At 55.8% G+C, this 26,682-nt stretch overlaps 2 protein-coding genes across 8 annotated transcripts; both read left to right on the plus strand.

Moving 5' to 3' along the window:
- The first annotated feature begins 16 nt into the window (after positions 1 to 16).
- On the plus strand, positions 17 to 15,029 carry FAM117A (family with sequence similarity 117 member A). 6 transcript variants are annotated; one of them, XM_057421411.1, is made up of 8 exons: positions 17 to 137; positions 8,369 to 8,535; positions 11,910 to 12,026; positions 12,551 to 12,664; positions 12,925 to 13,059; positions 13,553 to 13,769; positions 14,071 to 14,191; positions 14,596 to 15,029. In XM_057421411.1, the coding sequence occupies exons 1-8, from the start codon at positions 26 to 28 to the stop codon at positions 14,927 to 14,929; spliced, it is 1,317 nt and encodes a 438-aa protein (XP_057277394.1). In that variant the 5' UTR covers positions 17 to 25; the 3' UTR covers positions 14,930 to 15,029. The 6 variants fall into 6 exon arrangements, with proteins under 6 accessions (XP_057277394.1, XP_057277395.1, XP_057277397.1 ...); XM_057421412.1 differs by having other exon boundaries at positions 11,931 to 12,026; XM_057421413.1 differs by lacking the exon at positions 17 to 137 and adding an exon at positions 7,148 to 7,889.
- A 1,174-nt stretch (positions 15,030 to 16,203) lies between these two features.
- Positions 16,204 to 19,999, plus strand: SLC35B1 (solute carrier family 35 member B1). 2 transcript variants are annotated; one of them, XM_057421418.1, is made up of 9 exons: positions 16,204 to 16,325; positions 16,393 to 16,496; positions 16,873 to 17,003; positions 17,307 to 17,337; positions 17,551 to 17,708; positions 18,021 to 18,147; positions 18,656 to 18,762; positions 19,176 to 19,329; positions 19,783 to 19,999. In XM_057421418.1, exons 1-9 carry the CDS (start codon positions 16,219 to 16,221, stop codon positions 19,833 to 19,835), a joined length of 972 nt encoding a protein of 323 aa, XP_057277401.1. In that variant the 5' UTR covers positions 16,204 to 16,218; the 3' UTR covers positions 19,836 to 19,999. The 2 variants fall into 2 exon arrangements, with proteins under 2 accessions (XP_057277401.1, XP_057277402.1); XM_057421419.1 differs by lacking the exon at positions 16,204 to 16,325 and having other exon boundaries at positions 16,393 to 16,464; positions 19,783 to 19,985.
- Positions 20,000 to 26,682: the final 6,683 nt, after the last annotated feature.

Below are 26,682 nucleotides of genomic sequence, written 5' to 3' on the forward strand. Positions count from 1 at the left end.
GGGCCCAGACCGGCGGCGAGCGGCTATGGCGGGGGCGGGAGCGAGCGGCTGCCGCGGCGGGGCCGGGGGGCTCCAGCCGCTCCGCGCCACGGTCCCCTTCCAGCTGCAGCAGCGCCGCGGCGACGGGGGCCGAGCAGGTAACGGCGGGGCCCGGGGTTTGGCTCCGGAACAGCACCGGGAGCCGGTTCGCGTCGCGGCTGCTCCTGGTGCGACTCGCGGGCGGGGTGTGAGGGGAGGAGGGCGAGGATGAACTGGCTCGATCGCAGCACCCGGGGCCCGATGCGATTAGTACGGCGTGCGCGGGGTTGGTGCTGTACGGAGAGAAGTGAAAGCTGGGAGAACAGGGAGCGGGGCACGCACCGGAGCGGGGGGGTTCGACGCTAGGGCCGGTGAGCGAAGGGAGTCCTCGCGGGCAGGACGTGTCGGTGCTTGCAGGCGACCGCGAGTTGCCTGTTTGGATGTCGTTCCCCCCCTAAGAAAAGCACCCAAGTCCTGCGTGTGATGCTGCTGACCCGGCTTGACAAAGAACAGCAATTGGTTGTGCGCTGATGGCAGTGGGTCCCTAATTGCAGTACTGAGAGTTTTCTGACCGCTGCAGGGATGCCCATTGAAATGCAACTGTTGGGTGACCTAATCACAGTCTTTGCCTTTTCTTCCTGTGTGTGACTTGTGGCTGTTGGTGGGAGGGATGCTGGGTTCGTGCTTGGCTGTTTGCTCTCTCCAGAAGTATTAAAATAATAGTGAAACACATTTTGGGGCTTAAATACAAGATTAAGCAGACTCATGGGGCCAGAGGGGACAGTCAGTCCACCTTTGGCCAGCTGATCTTTGTGGCATTCAGAGTGCTCGTCTCTTGCTTAAAGCAGCAGGTCTTTAATCTGCTTTGCAGAGGCCAGACCTCATCCTGCAATGAGAATTGATGGCCCTGAAGTGTCCTGTGTTTCCCTACTTGAGACTTGGAGTCATTCCTGCCCCTGGCAGGGTTTGTATTGATCAGAGGAGCTATTAAAAAGCATTTGGCTCCATTTCCATTTGAAACAAGTTAATGAAATACATTTTTTGGAGTGCTGGTGAATCCTTTCCTCAGCACTGCTGAGCTGGAGGTGAAGCTGCACTTAATGGGGCAATTACTCAGTAGCTTCTGATGTTATAAAGAAAAGAGAGGAAATCTCAAAGCCTGCGGGCTCCTGCTTGCGTTGGAGCCCTGCAGTTTACCTGCAGCTTTCTGAGGGCAGAGCAGCTGGAGCTCTGCTGCCACGAGCCAGAATTGCTGCTCTTCATTTCTTCCTGGCTCTGTGCCTCCTGTTCAGGCTCGAGGAGCAGGATTTCTCCTCAATCACAGTCATTTCATCCAGAGTTTTGGAAGTGTTCACATTTCCATTGCCTTCTCGCTCTTTGTAAGCTCCACTTTGCTGCCTGCCTGTGTGGGAGCTGGAGCAGTAAACTGGCAGTGTTTAACCAAAACCTGGTGTCCTGGTGAGTCATCATCTGACACTTTTCCTCCTACCTTTTGGGAGCCCAGCATGGAAATCTATTGCTTTAGCACCTCTTTCTTCACTTGACTGCTGATTTTCCGGATTGCTCTGGAGCTCTGTGCTGCTGGAGTGGGCTTTTGGAAGAAGAGGTGCAGAGTGAGCTGGGTCTGATCCTGCAGCTGCTCTGATCATAGAGGATCCCATTGAGATGAGGAGCAGCTGCTGGGGCTCTCAAAGGGCTTCTGTTCCAAGGAAGAGCTGGGGGATGCCAGGAAGGAGGCCTAAGAATACTTTAAGACTTGCTGTTTAGTGATCCAGGCTGGCAGGACTTGTGGTGATGGTTGTCACTGGGGTCAGCGTCTGGGGTTCTTTTCATTCCTTCTCTCTTTAGTGATGCAGCCTTAGGTGGTGAAGCAGGTAATGTGTTTGTGTTTGAACCTCTTCAGGTGCAGGCCAGGCCCATCCCTGTTTCATTCATCATTCTGCCAGCTTAGGTGGCTGCAGGCAGCTGCTGGGGTAGCTGGAGCCCTGTGCCTGCTCTAACACTACTGAGGTTCCATGTTCTCTGGGCTGGGATGAGCTTTGTGGGGTAATAGCAGTGCTTGTGCTGTTTGCAGCCAGTTTGAGCTGTCCCTGGCATGGCAGAATGCTCCAGAGGAACCAGGAAGCCGCCAGGTAATTTACCCTGGGTAGGTTTTTATTTCATAGAATCCTGGACTGGTTTGGGTTGGAAGGGACCTTAAAGCTCATCCACCAAAGCAGCTTGTTCCAAGCCCCATCCAACCTGGCCTTGAACACTTTGTGACCCTTTCTTTCAGCTGGGGTTGCCCAATGCAGCTGCATGGACCAGAGCAAAGGTTTCCCCATGATGGGGAGTGGAGAACTGGAGGAACCCACTTGTGCAGATAAGTGGTTCTGTTCCAGGTGTAGTGAGCCCTACACTGCCTGACTGCTCACTGGGAAACCAACCCGCAGTGCTTGGCCTAGCCCTGGCAGAGGAGTGATGTTGAGCACCACAGTGCAATGAGCTCTCTGTGTGCGGAGCTTGGATGGTGAAATCCTGGGTAAGTGGCAGCGCTGGCTGCACTGAGCTGATCTTGGCACTTCCCTTGTGGCTCCTGCAGCTGAAGGTGAGAGCCCTGGGTTAGTGGGATTCCCAGTTGGACAAGAAAGGTTTCCAAGAAAGACCAATAAATTTCCTCTTGGAATTTGTGTTAAACAGGCTTTTTTTGCATTAAAAATGAAACTTGTGGTGCTGCCATTGAAACCACCTGATGATGTGGGCTTGGCTCTCCAGGAAATGAGGGCAATCTCAAAGGAGATTGTGTGGTTGGTAAATAACGGGAGAGAATGGTTTCCATGCTTGCCTGAAACCTGCTGCATGACTCTGGGCAAGCTGTTGCTCCTCCCTGTGCCTCAGTTTCTCCTCCTTTCAGGCTGGAAGCATTCAGGAACAGCAGTAATGGAGTTTGTACGGTTCCTGCCATACTTGAGCCTGAGGCTGCTCTGTGAAACTCTTGCATGCATAATGCTGTTGTGCTTACACTCTTTAGGCTAGTTGTAACACTGAGCTTCTGTTAGCTTTGGTGTCCTGCTCCCCAGTTAGAAGAGGCAGCGGGAAGGTGAGCAGAAGGTCTATCACATGTGATGCTTCTCTTGCTGTTGTTTCAGGAGCTTCTTATGGGCACTGGCTCCAGGCAGATGGCTTTACTGCAACCAGCCAGGAAGAGAACTGGGAGGAGTGCTTGTCATCCAGTGTTAATGTGATTTATATAGCTCTGTCTGTGTGAGGGACAGGAAACCTTCATTTTCCTTGTTTCCCACCTTTGTAACTGTAGAAATACCAAAGAGGTCTTATTCAGTTTTCATTTGACTTTGTCTTATCTCTACTGGAAGATTTCCAAGGCCTTGACAATCAAAGGTTTCTAATTCTCAGAGTGAGAGCCCTGCCTTCTGCAGTCATCCCGATGCCCAGATGCTGATTTAAGCAGGGTTAACAAAAAAGGGGGAAAAAACCCAACCCACAGCTCCACATTCATTGCTTGGGTTTCACTCTTCTGATAGAGGTGGCATGGATGAGCCTGGCAGCGACTTAGTCATCTGTGTGCTCCAGGAGCAGAGTGAGCAAGTCCTAAAGATCTAATGTGAACAAGTTTTTGCTTGTTTCTAGACCAGTCTCTTGCTCATGAGAAGCTGCTGCCCATCTGCTTGCTTTTTCCTAGTTCTTACTTCAATGTCATTGTGCAAACCAGTCCAGAAGCACGCCCAGCCCGTCAGTGGGTGAGAGATGGGCTTGAAGGTCCCACCAAAGCAGTGTCTTGCATCAGGCTTGCTTGAGGAGCTGTGCACTTCAACCTCAGGCCTTGAGGATGTTGAAATTCCTCAGATGATTTTCTCATTTGAAAAACAAACTTTGAAAGCCTGAAGTTAAAGGTGAAGAGTTCAGCTCTTTTCCTCCATCACTTCAGGCTTGGAGCTGTATTGGAGGGATATGCTCTTCAACAGCGACTGCATCCAAAACCTCAAAAGACAGCTTGAACTGCTGGTGTCCCCTCAGTTCCCTTCAATGCTATCTGCAGATGCTGTGGCCTTTGGGCAGCTCTTTCCAGCTGGACTCAACACAGCCTGGAACCAGGGGAGTGATTACAAAGCCTGGAATTGCTTCCTTTGTGCTCCAGGGCCAGTTGTGAAGCCCTTGGGGCTGGTTCAGCAAAGCTCATGGGGCAGGTTCCTGCTGGGTTGAATCAGAAGGGGCTCCAGCTCCAAAACCTGCTGTAGGACCCTCTTTGCCCCTGGGGTGTCCCGCTCGGTGGGGGGCTCCTTTCTGTGCCAGTCAAGAGCTGAAGCAGAGAAAGGTTCTCATGGGGTTTCTTAGAGGACTGTACTTGGGAAGAGCAGGTACTTTCTGGGGCAGTTTGGGCTCTGGGTGTGTGTGGTTTGGGCAAGAGGCAGGAGGGGCAGACCCTGTGGTTCAACCACAGCTTCTGCCTCTCCACCGGAAGGTGCAGTGGATTTCAGCATGCTGAGGGCCTTGTTTCTGTGGTACAGTTGACTCAAAGCAGCAAAGAGCTGTGAAATCCCATCCTGGCGTGGGTGGGAGTTTCCTTTCAGTTGTAAATCTGCTTTAAGAGCAAAGGGTTTGTGAGTTTAAAATATGGAGAGGGAGAGAGGTGTCGAATGTGTCCCTTGCAGAGAGCTGGAGCTTGGAGCAGCCTGGTCTGGTTGAGGTGTCGCTGCCTTTGGTGGGGCTTTTGTGCAGACCCCTTAGTGCCTTGTTTGTCCTTTGGTGCCTCGAGTAAGCACGTTCTGCAGGCTACTGATCTCCTCATTGCTGGTTAAAGCTTGAGCTCTCCCCCTTGCCTCCTCTCCTTACAAAGATCTGCCTGTAGCTGGCTCTGTGGATCTTTTCCTCTCCAGCTTCTGTGACCTTCCCTCCCAGCACCCTTCCAGCTCTTGATCTTGCCTTTGTTTCTCTCTTGGGAGTTAGCTCTGACCATGCCATGAATTCCTGTGAAATGCTTCTCTGTTTTCCAGAGCATCTGCAGATTCCTGCAGTGTTCAAACCAGGATTTAACATTTCATTAAGAACAAGGAAAGCAGCCCCTTCTTCTCTTTCAGGGGCTTTCTGGGATTCCCAGAGGAAAAGCTTTTATTTCTTGCCTAATCCTGCCTTGCTTTCAGGTGATGTGATAGGTAAGGTCCTCTTCGGGAATGAAGGAGCAGCAGTGCTTTGGTGTGCCACCAGGAAGTGCCTGGGGTGACTGCAGTGGATGGGTTCCCCCATCTTCACATTCCCTTTTAGCGTGGAGAGAGGCACAATGCTGGGAAAGGCAATTCTTTCCCTGTGAAGACTGACAGTCTTTGCTCTGGTAAAGATCAAAACTGCTCAACTGCAGGGAAACTGCAGCAAGGTTTAAATGAGTTCTAATGGTGGAGCTTCAGTTCTGATCTTGGTTTCACTCCCACTTCTGCTGCTTGGGAACGCCTGGGTGAAGTGGGTTTGGGCCTCAGAAGAGAGGTTTGCTGATCAGGTACCCTTGTGCAGGGTGAGGTGAGGTGGGATTCTCTGTTAACATCCTCTGCAGGTCCTGCCTGTGTCTGCTCCAGTTACATCTGAAGACCAGGAGAGGAGAAGGGAAGCTGCTGGATTTCTTGCTGTGGCTCATCCTCACCTCCTGCTCTGCCTGCTCAGATGCTGTGGTCAAGACCTGCTCTACTCCCGAGCTGTGGGTTTGAGCCATGACTCAGGGAGCAGAACAGTTCTGAAGATGTACATAGGGTGCTTTTAGTGCTCTGCCATGGTAGGAAGGATTTCCTTTCCACTGATGGAGCTGCTGCCCTGGTGACCACCACAGCAATGCCAACATTTCTTGTGCCACCTGAACTGTGTCTGAGTGGCTGCTATGCAACAAGAAAGTGCTTTGTACAGAGATCTGCAGGCAGGTAGTGCGGGAGGATGTGGCAGATGCAGGGAGCGGTGCTGGGGTGCAGTGGGGGACACTGACACCCACCTAGCTGCCTGGTTTGATGGAGATACTTTATCTAAAAGTAAAGTTGCTGGCACAAGGTCCTGCTGTGATCGTAAAAATTAAACTTAGGCCTTTGTTATCTCACAGCACCCAAAACTGGGGGCATCGTCTGAGTAAGATGTGTTAGAGCAAGAGAAGACGAGGCTTTAGACTGGGGAAGCTGACGCTTACGTGAAAGTACTAACATAGTAATCTCTGTTCCACTGGGGTGGCAGATACTCACACAAGTTACTGACAGAGCTGCTTTGCTTCCATCCTGGCATGGCTCTCCCTGCCACATCCAATAACCCAAACCCTACATGCAAACCCATTTGGTACACCTGGATATTGCAGAATGCAGGGCAAGCTTCCCTCTGTGGCAAGGCTCTGCCCCTTGCTCTCTGGTTAACTGGGAAGCTGCTGATATTTAAACATAGACTGTTTTTGTGCTTCCTCACTTGAAGATAGAGCTTTGCAGGGATGTACTCCAGAACTATCAGGCTCGGAACAACGTGTCCCTGAGTTTCTGACATTGAAGGTTCTGTTTCCCCAGGGTGAAATCTGCAGAAGGAAGGAAGAGCATTTTACAACTCCAAGTAGTAAGGGGAACTTTAGTTTTGCTTGCCGTCATTGTCTGGTCCAGCTGTCAGTATTCCTTAGTGAAAAGTGACCCTAGGAGTTGCATTATGTTTACTGCAGACTCCTGTTTTCTCCTAGATGCAGAGATTGGCTCTAGAGAGACTGAGGCATCTCTGAGCTCACTGCTGCTGTGGCTGGGACAGACCAGGGACACTGCACATCTGAAGACTTCCTACTTTGCACCAGCCTAACTTGTGCCTGTACAAAAGCCCCGTGCAGTGTTTGGAGGCAGCCAAATGGCTCCGGGGGATAGGGCTGTTATCTGCAGCAGCTTCACTGTCACAGGGGAAGGAACAGCTCCACAACCTGACACTTCTCAGCTGTGGAGCTGGCCTGGACCAATTCCAGAGCTTGTGGCTAGGTGGCAGCTCTGCAGGCTCGGTGCACAGGGATGATAATAGCACAGGGACTGTAAACAGGACACTCCACCCTGCCTCAGTGCCCCAGGCCCTGTGCAGGCAGCCTCTGCACCCAGCAGCACCCTGCCCTTCCCTGGGCTGTTCAGTGGCAGAGCTCTGTGGAAAGGAGCAGCAGTTGCTGCTGTTCATGCATCAATAGATTTAGATGGTGGTCAGCCATCACACAGTTGTCACTGTAGGAGGCCATGTCTCCTCTGCTCTCAGCCATAGAATCAGCTATGCTGGAAAAGGCCCTCAAGATGAAGTCCACCACTAAACCATATCAGTTGTCTGTTCTTGAGACCTTTCAGGCTGGTTTTGCCCACATTGCCCATGTTGGAGGCTTGGAGTACAAAGGTGACCCCAGTCACTCGGGATGTTCTGGTTATATCAGAGAGCTTTTGGGGGCCATGGACTGTCAGAGCAGCGTGGGATGAGGCTGCCCTGCTGGAGGAGGGTTCAGTTCCCCTGAGCAGCAAGAGAGGAAGAGACAGATGCAGTCACATGTAATGGAGGTGCAAGTGACTTTGCATGTGTGGGCAATGAGGCATTGAAGAGGAAGCCACAGATACTCATGGGTTTCTAAACTGGAGCTCGTGGCACTTGCTGTTAACTGTTGGGAACAGGGAGCATGCCTGGAACTGCACAATGAGCCTTTAATCCAGCATAGCCCTTGCGAGGTGTGGCTGTGCAGGGCCTGATGCTTCTCTTGCTCTTCCATGTGGCTTTTTGTTCCTGCCCTTTTCTCACCTAGAGCTCGAATTCCACTGCTCAAAAATGTGATTTTTAGCTGATGAAAAAGATATATTCACCAGACCATGTCCCTGGAACAGCCTCAGCTGGGGGCTGCAGCACCTTTGTATACAGAGGTATTTGGCAAACACAACAGAGTGTTTTAACAGTTTCAAGGCTGAGTTTAATGTGGTTTAACTCCCTCCCTGCCTGTTCTGCCTGAAGGGACAGGCCAAGGGGAATGGCTTTAACCTGCCAGAGGGGAGACTGAGATGAGCTCTTAGGCAGAAGCTCTTCCCTGTGAGGGTGCTGAGGCGCTGGCACAGGGTGCCCAGAGAAGCTGTGGCTGCCCCATCCCTGGCAATGTTCAAGGCCAGGTTGGACACAGGGGCTTGGAGCAAGCTGCTCTAGTGGAAGGTGTCCCTGCCTGTGGCAGGGGTTGGAGCTGGAGGAGCTTTAAGGTCCGTTCTGACCCAAACCAGGCTGGGATTCGCCAGGCTGTATGGGCCAGTTCCCTTGTGATCATTGTAATGGATGTGGGCCTGTTAATTGTGACACTGCTGGTGCTGAGCCTTGGCTTTGGAAGTCTCATGTTCTTTCCTTTCCCCCTGTGCAGCCAGCGTTCCCTGTGCTGCTGCTGTGGAGAAGAGCTGCCGTCCCCAGCAGCCCCGTGTGCGGCGCACCTCCTCACTGGACACCATAGTAGGCTCCTACCTGCTGGGACAGTGGCCTCGGGATGCTGAAGGAGCTTCCACCTCATGCATGAATGACAAAGCTACCCAGGTAAAAACACCAGACTGCCCTTGAGGTCTGTGGCTCAGGAGAGGGTTGCAGGACTGCAGTGAGCTGTAAACGGGGGTGAACGGGGAAGACACTAAACTTCCACCCATCCAGCTGCAGCTTTCTAGGAAGGCTTTTTCCCCCCTTTTGCTTCCCAACTTCACTTGATCCCACTTTGATGCAGAGTTAGCATTTCCTTGGCCTTGTTTGGAGGCAGATGGCCTCTGGCTCCCTTCTCCAGCACTGGCTCGATGCTACTTTAGTGTTTCCTGGCTTGCTGTCCTGGGCCAAGTCCTTATATAAACCTCTTGGGCTGTGTGCCACACACCGCAAGGAGTCAGGGGTGCTCCCAGCACAGGCTCGCTGGCACAGGAAGCTCTGCTGGAGGATGGAAGAGCTCCAGTCCTCGAGGAACTCTTAGCAACCTGTAAATATTACTGTATGGCAGCAAATAGTGCCATATCTGCAGAGGTGGAGGAATTCGGGAGGATAAGGGCATCCGTTTGCTCAACGAGTGGTTTATTCAGCACATTGAGCCTCTGTGAACTCCCTGTTTGAGCTTTGCTAGTCAACAATGTATTGCTGGGCTGTTTGCAGGAAATTCTCCCTTGGATTCCAACTTCCATTGTCCCTTTCCAAAGTATTTGTGCCTGCTTTTGTTCCAGTTCTAGTGCCCAGGAGCTCTGCTGAGGGCAGAGGCCATGCTGGAAAGGAAGGGAAAGAATTTGCCTGTTGATTCCTAGGCAGGGAAGCACACTCTGCCTTTCTGGCCTTATCACATGCTGGGAACACTTAACCCCAGTGCTTTGGGGCTAATGAGTTTGTCTTGCACATAGCCATGGTTTGGGGAATAGGTTGGAGAAGAGGGACACCTTCTTCTTCCTGGAATGGAAGCCATTACTATGTTAATTCCTATGTGAGCATGGAGCTGAGCACTCCTGGCAGTGAATAGGTGCTGCAGCCTTTCAGCATTATCTGCAGGAGGCTTGCAAATGGCAGTTTCACGTTGCACAATGCCTGTGAAATGAGCACTGATCTCCAGTGCTTCACACACAAACCCCAATGTGTGGCAAAGGACTTGGCTGGTGATAGCTGGGAATGAAGTCCTGGGTCCGGCCTGCCCTGCACCTCCTCCTCATAACCCTGGCACTTTGCTGCTCCTGCCCTGTTCTGAGGCTCAGGAGTTCCCAAACCTGGGACTGTCATCAGCACACGTTCGTCTCCTTACAGCTCCTGATGAGCTCTTCTGCAGTGCTCTGTCCGGTTGCTGTCATGGGGTGGGTGAGAGGTGCAGATGCTCAATGTGGGGCTGAGGGTGCCAGCACTGCACAGGGTCAGAGCCCACGGCTTTCTGGTGCTGTGCAAAGCGCTTTGTTCTCTCTCCTGTCTCTGAGGAAGCGGTTTTGTCACAGTGCAAAAGGTTCTGTAATTTCCTTCTGCCCTGACAGGGCCTGCAGAGGTGGGACGTGTCTGCCCCCTCCGCTCTCAGGCCTTTCTCTTGCAAGCAGCAGGTTTTTTCCTTTTTAGGCCTGAGTTTTCTTGTGAGCCCCAGTGCTCGGGTGTCCCAGCCATAGGCTGCAGTAAGTGACAAGCAGGGCTCAGGAGGCTTCTGTTGACTTGAGGGCAGTTTCTGTCCCGTCCTGCAAGGCAGGGCTGTGCCTGGCAGCTGGAGTTCAGCTTCCCACACACTTGCTTCTTGCAGTGACATGGGACAGGGCTGTGGTCTCGTCCCTTAGACCTGTGCCTCTCGTCCTTATGTGTGTGATCCCCTGGGACACACAGTGACACAATGCTTTGGGATAACGGCCCATGGTGTTTGAGTTGTTTAGGGGAGTGTTTGAGGTAGGAAATGAGCTGATGTGCCATGTGCAAGGCTGGTCCTTGCCATAGGATTTCCTATCCCGTTGGGCTGCTCCTTAGCTCAATCTGGCGCAGGTCTGGGTGGCTGTGAGTGCTCAGAGCAGTGGTTCAGGCTCTTTTCTTCTCTCCAACCAAACTGGAGTTGAATTGCGCTGTGCTGTGCTGTCTGCTGCTCACAGGCATTGCAAAATGGAGATGTAGGCAACAGGGAACACAGTGCTGCTTACAGTGCTGTGTGTAAGAAGGGGCTTCATTCAGAGCCTGTGTTTTCTGCCTAGAAATCACCTGTATCCTTCTCCAGAAGGGAAGGCTGGTGCCTCTGTGGGTAACTTGCCTTGTTCCTTTGGTTTAAACAGACTTTCAAGCCCTTTTTGAGAGCAGCAGCTTCTGTCATCCCCTGGATTCAAGAGGCTTGTTTAAAGCAGCTGCTGTTCCTGCAGTAGCCTCTGGGGAGACCAGCTCAGCTGCTCCGAGAGGAGCTGTTCTCAGGCCCTTGCACCTCCTGAGCCTGGAGGAGGGAAATATTATCCAAAGCCTCCCACAGAAATAGCAGTGACACGGGGGGAGCATGTGGAGAGGCACTGAAATGGGATGTTGGGGAGGAAAAAGTGATGGTTGGTCTCAAACGCTGTGCCTGTGGGACTGCTGGGATGGTGCTGAGTTCAGGGGGAGGAAGTTCACACCCTTTGCTGATCACATTAACAGTGCTTTCTGATTTCCACTGATACTCAAACCGTGGCTGGTGCTTGGCCAGCAGCTTGGGAACGTGGTGCTGAGGCTGCTCTGCATGAGGAGGTGCTTGAGACCTGCAGCCCTGCAGATGGAGGCCCATGAGCTGCAGAGGCACCAGAGCTCCTCCAGCCCCTCTGCAGCCAACCTCTGGTTCTGGTTGCGCTTTTGAACCCTGGGCTGGGAGGCTGAGGTCTCAGGAGCACTTTGTGTGCTCTCACCCTTGGGTGAGGCTTTTCCTCTTGGTGATGCTGCTTCATACAATGAGTGCCTCGAACATGAAACACTGCAGCACAGCAGCATGGGGCTGCTGCAGTTCCTTCTCCAGGATGATGCTCTTTATCTCGCAGTCATAGTCAGGGTTGGAAAGGAGCTTAAGATCATCTAAGGCACTTGTGGTGATTGTCCACCAGCGATAGGACAAGGGGTGATGGGTTCAAACTGACATGGGAGATTGAGATGAGCTCTTAGGCAGAAGCTCTTCCCTGTGAGGGTGCTGAGGCGCTGGCACAGGGTGCCCAGAGAAGCTGTGGCTGCCCCATCCCTGGCAGTGTTCAAGGCCAGGTTGGACACAGGGGCTTGGAACAAGCTGCTCTAGTGGAAGGGGTCCCTGCCCGTGCAGGGGTTGGAGCTTCAAGGTCCCTTCCAACCCAAACCAGGCTGGGACTGATTCTGTGATTATTACATTAATGGGGGAGGTGAGAACAGGCCAGTGAATGGGCAGAAGTGATCACTTGTTCTTAGGACTCCAGCACAGTCTCTAAAGCAGTAAATGTGATTATTCTCAGCCATGTTTCTCATCGCTCCAGACTCCAGTGTCCTGGCATGATGTGGAAGTGGGGAAAGCCAACTCCAGTGCTCACAAGCGTTCTGCTTCTTGGGGTAGCACAGACCACCGCAGAGAGGTAAACTACACCCCTCCCAACGCTTGAGCAAGGTCTGTGCTAGTTCCTAATGTACAGGAGGCTGCTGCTGGCACGGGAGCGGAGTGGGAGGCCAGGAGACTACTGAAGATGAGACCTTAGCCCTTATTCTCATCCCTAACGCTCTGTGATCCAACTAAAGACTGATCTTGGTGGCTTCTTCTAGCAGGCACCTATTGTAAAGCAGCTCCACTGCAGCTCAGTGCATTGCTGGTCAGTGTAGTGGTGTCTGTGGGTTCCAGGTGGTTCCCAGCTTGCTGTAGGTGGAGGAAAATCCAGATCCTCTGGAGGAATGGTGCTGGGCATGCTGCAGCAGGGCAGGCTGTGATGAGGCCTTTTGGGGGGTTCTGCTCCATCCTTCTTGAGGAGGCCAAAGCTGCTCCTAGTGATTGAAGCCATCTCAATCCTTGTGGGTTGGAAGAGAGGGGGAGGAGAGAGACTGGGCCTGATCCTGTTGGGGGGGGGCTGTTGGCTTGCCTGGTTCTAGCTCAAGCTCTGTTTGCCAGATTGCCAAACTGAAGCAGCAGCTCCAGAGAACAAAGCTCCACAGCAGAAGTGGCAGAGAAAAGGAGAAGAGCTCCCCCGTACAGGGGGACCACGCTGTCCTCCCATCCCTCCGGGTATGTTCCTGCCTCCCCTATCTGCCATCACCACATGTCCCAGGGCAGGTGTCCAAGCTGTTCCTGTGCCTCAGGGGACCCCGTTTCTTTGCTCGTCTCTCCCACCTCACCGTGTGCCTGTGCTTTGATCTGCAGTTACTGACATGTCTTGACTCTGCCATCAGGCTTCTGTCAGCCTGAGCCTTGGGAACTGCTGTGGGAGCAGGATGAGGTTGTGCAGATACAGCGGTGAACTCCTTTGTCTCTGGGCTGTGTTACAGGACTCTCCTTCAGGCTTCCCTTCTCCATCTCCCATTTTGAGGCTCAGCCCCTGCTTGCACAGGAGCCTGGAAGGCCTAAACCAGGAACTGGAGGAGGCGTTTGTGAAGGAGCAGGGAGAGGAGGAGCTGCTGCGAGTAAGTGAAGCTCCCAGGGCTGCCCTGGGCCCTCTGGGTGCTCTTGGAAATCCCTTCCTCTAAAGGCACCTCCTGTATCTGCAGCTTGGCCACGGGGACAGTCTCTGTGCCTGGTTTCAGTCTGTCCTAGGCATGTAACGGTCTAAATTGGGTCAAGTGACTGCTCCTTCCCTCCTTAAACCTCGCTGGTGCTGTGAGATCAGCCAGTAGCAATCTCAGGGTGGCTGATGCCTCACCGACAGCTTTAAGACACTCAGACTGGTGTCCAGAGGCTCCTCTGCACTGGGCAGATGTGGGAGAAGTGACTCCAGATGGCTTGGAACTGAAGTGTGTTACAGGATCCAGAAGGACCCATGTCCTTGGAGCAGAGGCTCTGCCTGTAGCTGGATCCAGCACCCCAAGCAGCTGCTCTCTGTAGCTGAAGCTGCTCTTAAACCCCTTCCCTGGTGCCAAGGGGCTTTCTTCCTCCTCTGAGACTTTGCTTCCTCCCTAGATCCTGGATGTCCCAGATGGGCACAGGGCACCAGTGCCTGCCCAGAGAGGCTCTGGAGCTGCGTCCCTGGTGCTGGAGCCTGGCAGTGGCAGCTGGAGCAGCCTCTCCCCTTCCCCTTCTGTGCCTCTGCACCTCTCCCCACGCCCCCCAGGGAGGCTGACAATGGAAGAGCCCTCCTGTGCAGTGGATGAGGTGCAGCCAGAGCCCAAAGAGAAAGGTAAGAACCTGGAGCAGAGGGGTTGGGAGCTCGGGGGACCGAGGGGGGCAGTGTCTCATCCCTGTCTGTGTGCTGGCTTGGAGGCTGCAGCAGGGATGGGAGAGAGGGTCTCGGTCATGGCTAAGTTGTGATGGGTGGCTTCCAGCAGTAGATGGAGGACGTGAGCTGGGAATGACACAGGAAAGGTTGGGGATTTGAGCACTGCAGCCTCCAGCCCCGGGTCTGAAGGAACGCGGTGAGGTTGGAGCACTGTTGGTTTCTTTTAAACATTGCTCCAAATGTGCCTTTTTTTCCCCATCAGAGGAGGGCAGCCGCTCCCCGGTGCTGGCCTTCACATCCTCCCCTCGCCCCAACCACAGCTACGTGTTCAAACGGGAGCCTCCGGAGGGATGTGAGAGGATCCGGGCCTTTGAAGAAGCTTCGTAAGTACCAAGAGGCTGCTGGGATGGGGGAGCTGAGGGTCTGCTGCTACAATCACCCCCCCTCAAAGCAGGGAGCAGCCACTGGGGAAGCATTCCTGAGCAAACTGGGGCTGCTCCGGGCCTGGTGTGGAGCAGGAAGCTGGAATGCTGACCCTCAGAAGGGTCTGGTGGTCCCATCCCTTCCCAGGCAGTGGGTGTTGGTCAGCAGAGCCCTTGCGGAGCGGCAGCAGTTGTAGAAGTCAGCCCTCAACAGACCATGCTCCTCGTGCTGCTCTGTACCTGAGGGGGCTCGGCTCCCACTCAGGCCCTCTGAAGGGTGCTGCCGCTCCAGGTGTTCTCGCTGTGGCTGCTCCATGCTCCTGGGAGCAGCCATCCCCAGTGCCATCCCCTCTGTCTCTCTCCAGCTCCCCCAGCCCTGAGCAGCCTTTCCAGCCCTCCTGCCCAGACAAGAACAAGGTGCATTTCAACCCCACCGGCTCTGCCTTCTGCCCTGTCAGCCTGGTGAAGCCGCTCTTCCCAAACGTGGGCTTCCTCTTCAGGAGCTTCCCAGCTTCCTCCGTCCCCGTCCCGGGCACGTTGACATCCTGCCAGCCCCCGGCCCCGTTCCTCGGGGTGCGGAAGGACGCTGTGGGCGGCAGCTTCAGCGACGTGGCCACGGCTCCTGCCCTGAGCTATGAACCCTGGAAGCGTGGTCAGGCCGAGGAGAGCGTCGTCTTCCACAGCTCCCTGGTGGTGTGAATCCTCTGGGAGCGCAGCTCTTCCAGCTTCTGGAGATTGGTGCCTTGAGGGTGGGATGTGACAGCCACGAGGCAGCCCTGGGACTGCGCCCCACAGCAGGGTGATAGAACTGTGAAGCACGGAGTGCCATGGGATTCCTGGCTGCTGGAGAGGCTCCTTTCCCTGAGCCTTCCCTCTTCAGAGCACTTTCCTGTGCTCAGTTGTCCTTGTTTCCTGTGTGATTGTGCTGGTGCAGAGGAGCAGAGGCGAAGTTGGGCTCTGAGAGGATTCGGGTGGGGATTGCTGAGCCCTGGGGGGAAGAAGGGGCCTGTGGGCCCCTGCTCTCGGCTGCATCTCGTCTCCCCCAGCACCGGCTCCCTCGATACCTTGGACCCCCCAGACAAGCCGGAAGCTTCGGCAGCTTTTTGTCTGTGCTCCGCGAGCTGGTGTGAGCCAGTGGAAGGAGCCAGCTGGGGCTGTTGGGTTTCCCTGCGCCTGAGCAAAGGTTTTCCAGGTGCCTTGGCAGGAAGAGGGGATGGAGGCAGAAAAGTTCCCTGCTCCAGGGGTGCCGCTGCTGGGGGGTGGCCCATGGCAGCAGGGCTGCACAGACCCTTTGGAACCACGCGTGTGGGCGCTGGGGATGAGCGGGGCCGCCTCTGCCTGTATCTCATGTCAGACGTTTCCAAAGACACTATTTTTGCAGCTCCTTGAAGTCTATTTCGGGTTTGTGTTTGTAGAGCTTAACGGCGGGGGCAGAGATCGAAATAAACACTTGAGGCATTAAAACCCCTCTGTGCCGCTTCCCTCCGTTACCAGCGGAGCCCGGGGCCGCCGGGTAGGGCGGGCATTAGGACCGCGGAGGAAGAGGCAGCAACCCTCGTTGCGCATGCGTACGCTCTGTCAGAGTCGCACCGCCCGCAACGGCTCCGTTAGTTCCGCCCACTGGCTCACAGCCAATCCCCGCGCGCCACATCGTGTTACGTCACGCGAGGGCCGCACTCAGAGAAGGCCCCAAGCCCGGGGCTGTCCCCGGCGCCGCCTGCCCCGAGCGGTGCCCGGCGGAGGGGTGCGCGGCCGAGCCGCGGTCCCGGGCAGGCCCCGGCAGGCCCCGGCCCGTCCCTTCCGCGCGGCCCCGGCGCCGCCCGCTCCCCTCTCTGCCCCGCGGCGGGCCCGGCAGTGCTGCGGGCAGGCGCGGGCGGGTCCTGCGGCGCGGGCGGGCGCGGGCCGGGCGTATGAGGCCGGCGGCTCCGGGCGGGCTGCGCGATGCGGTCCTGGACGTGGCGCCGGCGCTGAGCGGCCCCGCGGCGGAGATGGGCGCGGGAGCGGCCCTGGCCCTGCCGGAGCGGCTCCGCCTCCCCGTCTGCTGCCTCGGCGTCTTCGCCTGCTACTTCTACTACGGCATCCTGCAGGAGAGCATGTGAGCGGGGAGGGGGCCGGGGCTGCGCCCGGCCCGGCGCCGCCTGACGCCTGTTCCGCTCTTGCAGCACGCGCGGCCGGTACGGGGAGGGCGCGAAGCAGGAGAGGTTCCGGTTCGCGCTGACGCTCGTGTTCATCCAGTGCGTGGTGAACGCGGCCTTCGCCAAGCTCCGTGAGTGGGGCCCGGGGGTGCTCGTAACGGGTGAGGGGCCGCTCATGGGGGCCTGCGGGGACGGGGCAAGGGGAACGGCTCCAGCCGGATACAGGGGAGGCTGAGCTGAGCTCTCAGGCAGAAGCTCTTCCCTGTGAGGGTGCTGAGGCGCTGGCACAGGGTGCCCAGAGAAGCTGTGGCTGCCCCATCCCTGGCAGTGTTCAAGGCCAGGTTGGACACAGGGGCTTGGAGCAAGCTGCTCCAGTGGAAGGGGTCCCTGCCAGTGGCAGGGGTTGGAGCTGGAAGAGCTTTGAGGTCCCTTCAACCCAAACCAGTCCGGGGTTCCCTGAGGTGTTTCCTGGTGTTTCTCTCACCCCCCCTCTCCGCCCCCCCGCAGTGATCTATGTATTCGACGCTGTCAAAGTGGATCGCACCCGCAGCTGGCTCTACGCCGCCTGCTCCCTCTCCTACCTGGGCGCAATGGTGTCCAGCAACTCGGCTCTGCAGTTCGTCAGTTACCCCACACAGGTGCGGCGCGGGGCCATCGGGGGGTTCTGGGCCGGGCTCGCTGTGTTTCAGTCAGCAGAGACCTGGAGAGCTCAGACAGGGAAAGCAGCCCCTGGAAACGGTGGGAATTTGCTGCTGGAGGGCTCGAGGTGGTGCCTGGCACCGCTCATGCAGCAGTGGCTCCGTGGGGAGGGGGGGGGGGGGTGATGCCTCTTTGAAGCACCTTGTGTGTTCTGTAGGGGTGCATCCTGTGCAGTCACCTTCCTGCTGCCCCGATCTCCAGAGGATGCTCTGCGGGTGTTTGACCCTGTCCTTCTTTCACAGGTCCTTGGCAAATCTTGTAAGCCCATTCCAGGTAAAGAAGCTTCACATTTCAATTTGTACACTCGGGGGCAGGGGGGGGGGGGGCTCTGGTACCCTTATGGTACCCTTAACCAGGACCTCACCCACCAAAACAGCTCCTCCCTTCCTCATAGCTCCAGCACGGGCAGAGCAGACCCTGCTTTAGCTGTGGGTTGGGCTCCCCTGCGAGGGCTGGGCAGCACCTTGTGACCTCTCCTCTTTCCAGTCATGCTTTTAGGAGTGACTTTGCTGCGGAAGAGGTACCCCCCAGCCAAGTACTTCTGCGTCCTCCTGATTGTGGCCGGCGTCGCCCTCTTCCTGTACAAGCCAAAGAGGGTGGCTGGGAGCGAGGAGCACGTCTTTGGCTACGGAGAGCTCCTCCTGGTGAGTCCACAGCAGGGCTGAGAAGGAGCAGGCACAGCACAGATAAGGCCGTGTCCTTTGGACCTCGAGCACGTCCATGAGGTGATGTGGAAACGCGTCTGCAGGAGGACACTGGGGTTGAGGGGAGTGCTCCAGAGCCATGGAATGAGATCAGGGCGAGAGCATTTGCACCCCTCCTGGCCCCTGGTTTGAGGCCACGCGTTGCTGTTCAGTGGGTGATTGGGATGTAAAAGCTGGGCAATGGTCAAGGTTTTCCTCCTGGAGAAGGGATAAAGAGGGAGGGTTCCTTCGCTGCCTCTTATCTTCCCTCAGCTGCTGTCACTGACCCTGGACGGGCTCACTGGAGTGTCTCAGGACCACATGAGAGCTCACTACCAGACGGGTTCCAACCACATGATGCTGAACGTTAACCTCTGGTCTACCTTGTTCCTGGGGGCTGGTAAGGAGCGCGCTGTAGAATCCTCCTCGCCCAGAGCCTGCCCAGCGGCAGCGGCCGAGCTCCAGCAGCGGGGCTGCAACCCCCTTTACGAAGCCCTTCACGAAGCACTTGGGGTTGGTTGGGTTGGCTGCGGAGCCTGGGCTGTTCCGTGCAGCTCTGCTCATAGCCACCAGAGGGCATCGCCCCCTGCAGAGCGCAGCGGTCCAGCGCTGGCTCCACCTCGGTTCCTACCCCATTGCCGAGCAGAGAAGCGGCATCAGTGCAGCTTCCAGCCCCACACAGGGAGGAGCAGCTCCTGGGGGCACTGCTGGAGCTGCTCTGGGAGAGCTGAATGTGCGCTTCAGTGACGGCTTCATTCAGGAGCCAAGGATGTGGTGGCTTTTTCTTCACTGTGTTGGGATTTAGTCCTCACCATCAGTAGCTCCTGTTGTGCACCACGGGGGCCGTGGCTCCTGGGGCTGCCTCTGGGCTCAGGATTCTGGCTTCTCAGGTTGGATCTTTGTTCCAGGCATTCTGTTCACTGGGGAGCTCTGGGAGTTCCTGAGCTTCACAGAGCGATTTCCCAGCGTCATTTACAACATCCTGCTCTTTGGCCTCACCAGTGCTCTGGGTCAGGTAAATTCACCTCCCTTGGGCCCCAGGCTTCATGGGGATGGAACCCCCCTGTGTGCTGGGCTGCACCCCCAGAGCCTGAGCAGCAGGTGAGGGAGGGGATCCTGCCCCTCTGCTGCGCAGGGCTTGGGGCTGGATGAGCTTTAAGGTCCCTTCCAACCCAAGCCAGGCTGGGATTCTCTGTGTTTGCCCAGCTGGGAGATGGGCAGGAAGGGCTGCCTCCCGTTCGGATGCTGTAGGTAGTGCTCGTGTTCTGTCCTGGCTCCTTCAGTGTGAAACCAGTTTGAGTTTGTACCCAAATAATCAAGATTTGAAATAAGACTCAGCTCTGGCTCAGTGGTTCTCACCTGAAAGCATGATCTCTGTTGTACTTTCCCTGCTCCCATTGACAACAGGCATCTCTCTGCCTCTTACAGAGCTTCATTTTCATGACCGTGGTGTACTTCGGCCCTCTGACATGTTCCATCATCACCACAACCCGCAAGTTCTTCACCATCTTAGCATCCGTCATCCTCTTTGCCAACCCCATCAGCTCCATGCAGTGGGTGGGGACGGTCCTCGTGTTCTTGGGTAAGTCTGGAGAGCAAAGCCCTGACCTGAGCTGAAAGCGATGGGGTGCAGTGAGGGCAGAGCCAACAGAGGACGCTGGTCTAAAGCAGAGCTGGGTGTATGAGAAGCCGCTTGGTGGAGGGTCCGTGGGACCTACAGGGATGCTGGGGAGGGACTTTCATCAGGGACTGCAGCGACAGCACAAGGGGTAATGAACCAGGGGAAGTTCAGGTTAGATCTAAGGCAGAAGCTCTTCCCTGTGAGGGTGCTGAGGCGCTGGCACAGGGTGCCCAGAGAAGCTGTGGCTGCCCCATCCCTGGCAGTGCTCAAGGCCAGTTTGGACACAGGGGCTTGGAGCAAGCTGCTCCAGTGGAAGGGGTCCCTGCCTGTGGCAGGGGTTGGAGCTGGAGGATCTCAAGGTCCTTGCATCCCAAACCATTCCATGGTTCAGGGGTTGTTTTCTCTTCTTTGCAGGCCTCGGGCTTGATGCCAGGTTTGGGAAGGGAGTGAAGAAGACGTCGCATTGAGGAGAGGGCGATCTCTGCCCTTGGGGTGGACTTTTAATTTATTGTCTTGTACCTCAGAGTCGGTTCTGCCCCGGGCTCAGGACGGGAGCCAGGAGGAGCTTGGCTCTGGCTCCTGTTCGGGTTCGTGATTCAGAATTGTCCTCCGAGTGTAACAGTTCCGTTCTGGTTGTGGTTGAGCTGCCTTTGTTCTGTCTCTGTAATCGAAGCTGCGCCCCCAGCTCCCCGCAGCAGGATGCAGTCCTTGCCTTAACAGGGAAAACCCCGCCTCCATATCTTTATTAAAGAAAAAGAGACCGTGGCCACCTCTCCCGAGCCTTGATTCCAGGATTCTGGCAGCTCCCAGAGCCCTCATAGCTTCTTGGTGTGGTCTGGAAGGGTGCCTGCATTAAAGGCCTGTGTTGAAGACAGCCCCCTCTTCTGATGGATTGGGTGATGGTTCTGGTGTGGAGCTGCTGGAGCAGCTGCTGGGTGTTCTTCCATGAAGCACAGCCACGGAGATGCATTAAATCCTTCACTGAGCCCTTCTGGAGCAGAAGCAGCTCTTGGTGTATGTAGAAGTTAACAGGAACCCAGTTTAACCAGTGGGGCCCCCCACTGCTGGGGGACAGAACCCTCTGCTGCTTATCCCCATGCCCAGGGGGTTTGACAACAGCTTCTAGATCTGGAGAGGGCCCTTGCTAATGAAGCACCATCCGGATGAGTGCGGTGTGGGGAGGAGCTGTCCCAGCCATGCCTTTAGAGCAGGATCCTCCGCAGAGCACTTGACACCTTCCTCACAGCTGCCACTTGGGCTCCATCTGCTCGGTGGCTTTGGCCCCTTGCCCCTCCAGATGGGATCCTGAGCTCCCTGCTGTTGTCTCTGTCTCTCCACCCCCTGCTCCCCCCACCTCTCCAGTTTCTTTTGGCCTCCAGTTTGGTTTTCACTGAATCTCTTCTAGCCAAACTGCTCGCTCCCGGCAGGATTAAACCCCAGGTTATGGAGGGTTTCCCTCTGCCACCTTCCCCTCTTTGCTGGCTGACCTTGTCCTAAAGATCAAGCGATCAGCAGCAAACAAACACGTTCTCAGTGGTGAGAAGCCTGCAGGGGCAGACCCGGCTCCCCGGCCCTGTGCACATAGAGCACAGAGACTGCTCTTCCTGGTGCAGCTCGAGCAGAAACCACATCTGTAACCAAAACCAACCAAAGCCCAGACCAAGACTTTGTGATTCCTTGTGAAGCACCCCCCCCCCCTTTCTGCAGAGCTCCTGCTCGCAGGCTCAGGTCTGTGCCCTTCCCCATGCTGCAGCTGGGAGCTTCCCTGGGTGTTTTCTAAGCCGAGGTCTGTCTTTTCCGACACCCTCGCCCTGTCTGCATTCAGAGCACAGATTTGCAGCTCCTCTGCCAGGAACAAGGAAAAGAAAGGAGATTTTCTCTCTCCCGACTGCTGCAGGCTCCCTTGACCCACTTTAGCTCCGAAGCCCGTTCCTGGTGTTGCTTCAGCTCGGTTCTTGCCCCACCTCTGACTTGGTCAATGAGGATTTCTGCAACCAAAGCCAGCGCCTGTACCCGGAGCCGGGAGCCTGGGGCTGTGCTTGGCCAGCACTGCCTTCCCTGCACACCTCAGGTACTGCGGGGCCGGGGGGCTCCAGGAGCGAGGCAGGGACCTCTTGTCCCATCAGCGCCGGCTTTCCCTGCCCACAGTGAGGAGCTGCCACAGAGCAGAGCCCCAGCTCGGAGCTGCCACGGAGCAGAGCCCCAGCTCGGAGCTGCCACAGAGCAGGGCCCCAGCTCGGAGCTGCCACAGAGCAGAGCCCCAGCTCGGAGCTGCCACAGAGCAGAGCCCCAGCTCGGAGCTGCCACGGAGCAGAGCCCCAGCTCGGAGCTGCCACAGAGCAGAGCCCCAGCTCGGAGCTGCCAGGAGCCTGCGGCAGCGCCTCTGCCCCTGACAGCCTGGGTACCGCATGCCCGGTGCCTTCTGGCGCATGCCGGAGCTGGAGGCAGGTAAAGGCCAGGGGAGCTGGGTGAGGATGCGGTCCAGGCTTCGTCCTCTGAGTTACTTCCTCCTGTTGGGAATGGAAGCTCCTCTTCTACGCACCTTTTGCAGAGGAATGAGGATGTTTGATGGCACAAGGGTCTTCAGAAGCAGTGCTTGAACTGGGGGGAGTGTCAGGGAAGGTTCTGTCCTCGAGTAAGAGACGAGCAACGTACAGAGTGTTGGCAGAACTTCCCCTCGTTCATGTAGATGCTGCCTCACCTCCAGGCTGTGCAAAGGATCCTCAGCTCCTGCTGCCAGCTCTGACTTTGTTTATTCAAAGGAGGAAGAGTCCTAGAGGGGTATGTGCAGCATCAGCAGCTTAGAGCCCGCAGGGGATGCGAGCAGTGCCCAGGCTCTCCCGCAGCAGGTGGGGCTTCAGCCCTTCTGCTGTCACTTGCTTTGTGTCTCTGCTGGGTTCAGACATTCTCCACTTAATCGGAAGGGTGCAAAGGTGGTCACCAACACAAAGGGACTTAAATCAGGGTTTATTTTGCTCCTTTTAGTGCTGGGGGCTCGACCTCTCCGTTCCTGCAGCTCCAAGCAGGAGGTTTGGGTGCTAATGATGGAATCTGCCCACCAGACAGGTTTTGTACGGGGTCAAACGTTGCCCTTTGCAGCCGAGGTGGAGCTGGTGGCCGCTTTGAGCGCTCCCTGTGTCATGTGCTGGGCTTGGGCTGCCTTGCCAAGGAGCTATCAAAGGGAGTGCTCGTGGTTTGCTCCTTCCGTGGCAGATGTGAGCGAGCTTTCTGTGAGCAGAGGACGGAGGGCAAGCAGCTGAGTCACAGATTAATGTCCAAGTGTCTTAGACAAAGCCCTGCGAGTGCGCGGCACAGAGGTCAGGCTGAGAAGCTATAAAGAGTTTCCAGCTTCCTTCTGCTTTCTGCTGGCTGCAGAGTCCCAGCCCCGAGCCCGGCCATGACTCAGGCAGTTACCAGCAGGGGGAAGCCTGATTTCAATCCTCTTCAAGACAGGCAAGGAGAAAACCAGCAAACAAAGCAGCTCCTCTCCAATCAGTGCCCTCCCTGTCCCTGCAGGGCCTCTGAGGTACAGCAAAAGCATCACCTGGAAAGCATCACCTGGTTTTATTCTGCTTAATTCTTTCTGGCCATCAGCAGAGACCACGTTGGAGCCAAGTCCCTCGGGGCTTTCGGACAGTCACCAGCTCTTCTGCACAATGGCCTTCATTACAAAGACAATGGTTTGGGTTGGAAGGGACCTGAAAGCTCCTCCAGCTCCAACCCCTGCCACGGGCAGGGACCCCTTCCACTGGAGCAGGGTGCTCTGAGCCCCTGTGTCCAACCTGGCCTTGAGCACTGCCAGGGATGGGGCAGCCACAGCTTCTCCTCTCCAGGCAGAGCAGCCCCAGTGTTCTCAGCCTGGCTCCGCATGGGAGCTGCTCCAGCCCCTGAGCATCCCCGTGGTCTCCTCTGGCCTTTCTCCAGCAGCTCCACGTCCCGATGCTGGGGCCGCCGGCAGAGCACCCAGCTCCAGTAGGCGCAGAGCCGCGGGTCCCCGTGTCCGCAGGTGGCTCGGGCAGGCGGTGCCGCACAGCAGCTCCACTGCCACCACCGCTTGGGGCAGAATCCTCCCGGGAGCCCGGTCAGCTCCCGCCGGCTCCAGGGGCTGGGAAGCGCCAGCACTGAACGCTGTGCTCCTGCCTTGCTGCAGTGCCCGTGCCTGGGGCCCCGCCAGCAGCAGCGCGGCGGCATCAGCTGAGGTGAGGTTTTGTTCCCCAGCTGAGACGTGGCAGCCGGGGGGAGCTGGGCAGCTGCCTTCCTCCTGCTTCCATCTTCCTCGCCTCTGAGCTCCGGCAATGCCATCAGCGGGAGTTAAGACCCCAAATGCTTACAGAGCGCACAGGATGAGGGAGCTGATTGAGCCTTCTGGTGCCTCAAGGGGCTGCAGGAAACCTGGAGAGGGGCTTTGGGCAAGGGCCTGTAGGGACAGGGCAAGGGGAATGGCTTTAACCTGCCAGAGGGGAGACTGAGCTGAGCTCTTAGGCAGAAGCTCTTCCCTGTGAGGGTGCTGAGGCGCTGGCACAGGGTGCCCAGAGAAGCTGTGGCTGCCCCATCCCTGGCAGTGTTCAAGGCCAGGTTGGACACAGGGGCTTGGAGCAAGCTGCTCCAGTGGAAGGGGTCCCTGCCCGTGGCAGAGGGGTTGGAGCTGGAGGAGTTTTAAGGTCCCTTCCAACCCAAACCAGGCTGGGATTCCATGAATGCTTTTAAAACCCTCCTCATCATCACCGTTCAGTCGCTTTGGGAAGTTCACGGCCTCTTCCTGAAGCTTTCAGGAGCAATTCACCTCCTTTAACAGAGAAGACCAGAACTGTTCAGGAGCAGCAGGGATTTCATACCCAGAACCTGCTGAAACGCTGACTCCTTCAGCAGAGTTTGGCCTGCCAGGGTCAGGGAAGCAGGCTCAGGTCCTTTACTGGGTCTGCACTTACTCCAAGAGCAGCACCAATGTGCAGCACTGGGTGTTCCCAAGGACGGCTCTAGTAGCACAGACCAGACACTGAAGAATGAAGCCAGGTCAGCCACAGAAACTTCCATCTCTTGGAATGGGAGTCTTCAGCTTGTTTGAAACTGGGAAATGGGAAAGAAGTGAACTGTTCCAATAGGTGCATGTAATTTGGGGGACAGATTTCCATCATGGTCTTTGCAGACAGTGATTCGGTGCTGTGCAGGTGGGAGCAGCATCCGTGCTTTGTAATCAAATGTTGGCATTTCCCCTTCGTATTTAAAGCCAGCACTAAGGAGTCTCGCAGTGGCCCTGGAACACCAGTAGGGTGAACACCAGACCCATCTGTAATGACAGCAGCAAACTGTCCTCCAAAGGACTGCTTCCCAGCTAAAATTAAACATTACAAGGCAATAAAACCCTCAGCCCTCCCAAGTGCACTCGAACAGCAGGGATCATTGCCTCCAGTTTCTGCAGAGCTGGAGACAGGATCCAGTTGAGTTTATATCCTCTGGAAGCAAAACTGCTTGATATTCATTTGTTAAACTGCTCAAAATCACTTCTTAGAAGCTTGCAAACTGCTTTCGAGGCAAAGGCTGCCTTATTCCTTAGCAGCTTTGAGGGGCTCAGGCTGATTTCAAGCTGAATTTGCAGCCTGCTCTGATTCAGTTCATTCTCAGAGCTGGAGTGTCCCTTCCTGCCAAGGTCGAGAGCTCTCATTCACTCAGCGTTAGCTCTAACTCCTGGTCTAATGAAGTCCTTGTCTCAGGATTGAGGCAGCACCAATCTGGATGAGCAGATTCTGCCCCTGCTCTGGGACCTGCTGGCAAGCCCATAACCTCCGGTGTTCCTCTGGGGTTTCTGTGCGGCTGAGCAGCTACACCGGAGCTGCAGACAGAGTGCTCCCCTGGGGAGCTGTGAAACTGGGCCCTGCACACCCAAAGCACAGCTGAACCACCACCGCGACCAGAGAACGAGGCCCGAGATGCAGCAGGTTGGGCACTGCAGTGCCTGGCTTTGCCGTCAGCCTCGTTCTCCCTGGCGTCTTTCCTCTCCCTCTGCATCGCAGGACCACGTTCGCGTTACGCTCCCCGAGGCACTGGGCAAGAGCTGCAGTGATAGTTGTAAGCAGCAAGACCCCGTTACCTGATAACTGAGGAAACGCCTGGCAGGAAGTGAAGTGTTCCTGCAGCCAGGAAGTATTTGAGGAAGTGCAAGTTACAGAAACCTTGGGAGCCCCCAGGCTGCAACAGCTCCTTGCACGAGCCATAGATTTACCCAGCCACAGAAAGGGCTCACAGATTAATGTGGGACCATCCAGTTCCACCCTGCTGTCATGGAATCGTACAATCCCAGACTGGTTTGTGTTGGAAGGGACCTTAAAGCTCCTCCAGTTCCTACAGTCCCTGAGGAAGAGCCCCTCTCCAGCATCCTTGTAGCCCCCTGCAGACACTGGAAGCTGCTCTGAGGTCTCCACGCAGCTTCTCTTCTCCAGGCTGAACAGCCCCTGTGTTCTCAGTCTGGCTCCATACAGGAGCTGCTCCAGGCCCTTGTACCGTGGGACAGCACAGTCCAGTTAAAGAAGCAGCTCTGTAAACTCTGGAATTCTCAACCAATGATCTTTGAGGCTCCTACTTTTGGTAGGAAAACCCTGCTGAATTAGAAGTTCTGGAGGGATGAGGTAGGGAGCTGGGAGCATGAAACAACGTGAGGAACACTGATTGAAGAGCATATGATCACACACTCAAAGACTACAGGGTGCAGGGCTGAAATACTGCATGGCCAACCCTGCTTTTTTCATGGCTACTGAGTGCTTGGCTTTGGAAACATGGTGTAGAAAACAATTGTCTATGCAACAGCTGAGTGCATCTTCAGTGGAACGAAACACCTGGATACTCATTACTGCCGTTTGGGTTGCAGCAACTTGATGCCATAATGGTCCTTGCAGCACACTGCTAATGAGAAGGCAAACCCAAAGAACTGATGAGCTCCACTTAAGCTCTTCAGTTGTGTAAGGATGTTCTGGAGCAGCAGGATTTAAGGCACAATCCTCACTAGAATTTGAGCAACCAAGAGCATATTGACAGCTAATGTTAACCTTTATCATGGTGTCAAACGTACACATCCCCTTCCACCAGCACTAAAAACCAGACCAAGACCAAGCTGTCACTTGGTCAGGAATTCCACTGCTGAGTAATTGAAAACCTCCTTGTGGATACCTTAAAAATCCTGCCTTTCCCTTTGCTGTTGTTATTCCCTGCAAGGTGCAGACCAACAAATGTGCTTTACATTCTCCCTTTACTACATCGCTTCTCTTCATTGGTCCCTACTTTTTCCTTACTGGATTTGCTTCCTTTTTCTGCCTCTTTTTC

The sequence above is a fragment of the Pezoporus wallicus genome, unplaced genomic scaffold (genome assembly GCF_028554395.1).
Source record: "Pezoporus wallicus isolate ANWC-B61680 ecotype Strahan unplaced genomic scaffold, APGP_CSIRO_Pwel_v1 contig_13057, whole genome shotgun sequence".
Taxonomy (NCBI): Eukaryota; Metazoa; Chordata; class Aves; order Psittaciformes; family Psittacidae; genus Pezoporus; species Pezoporus wallicus.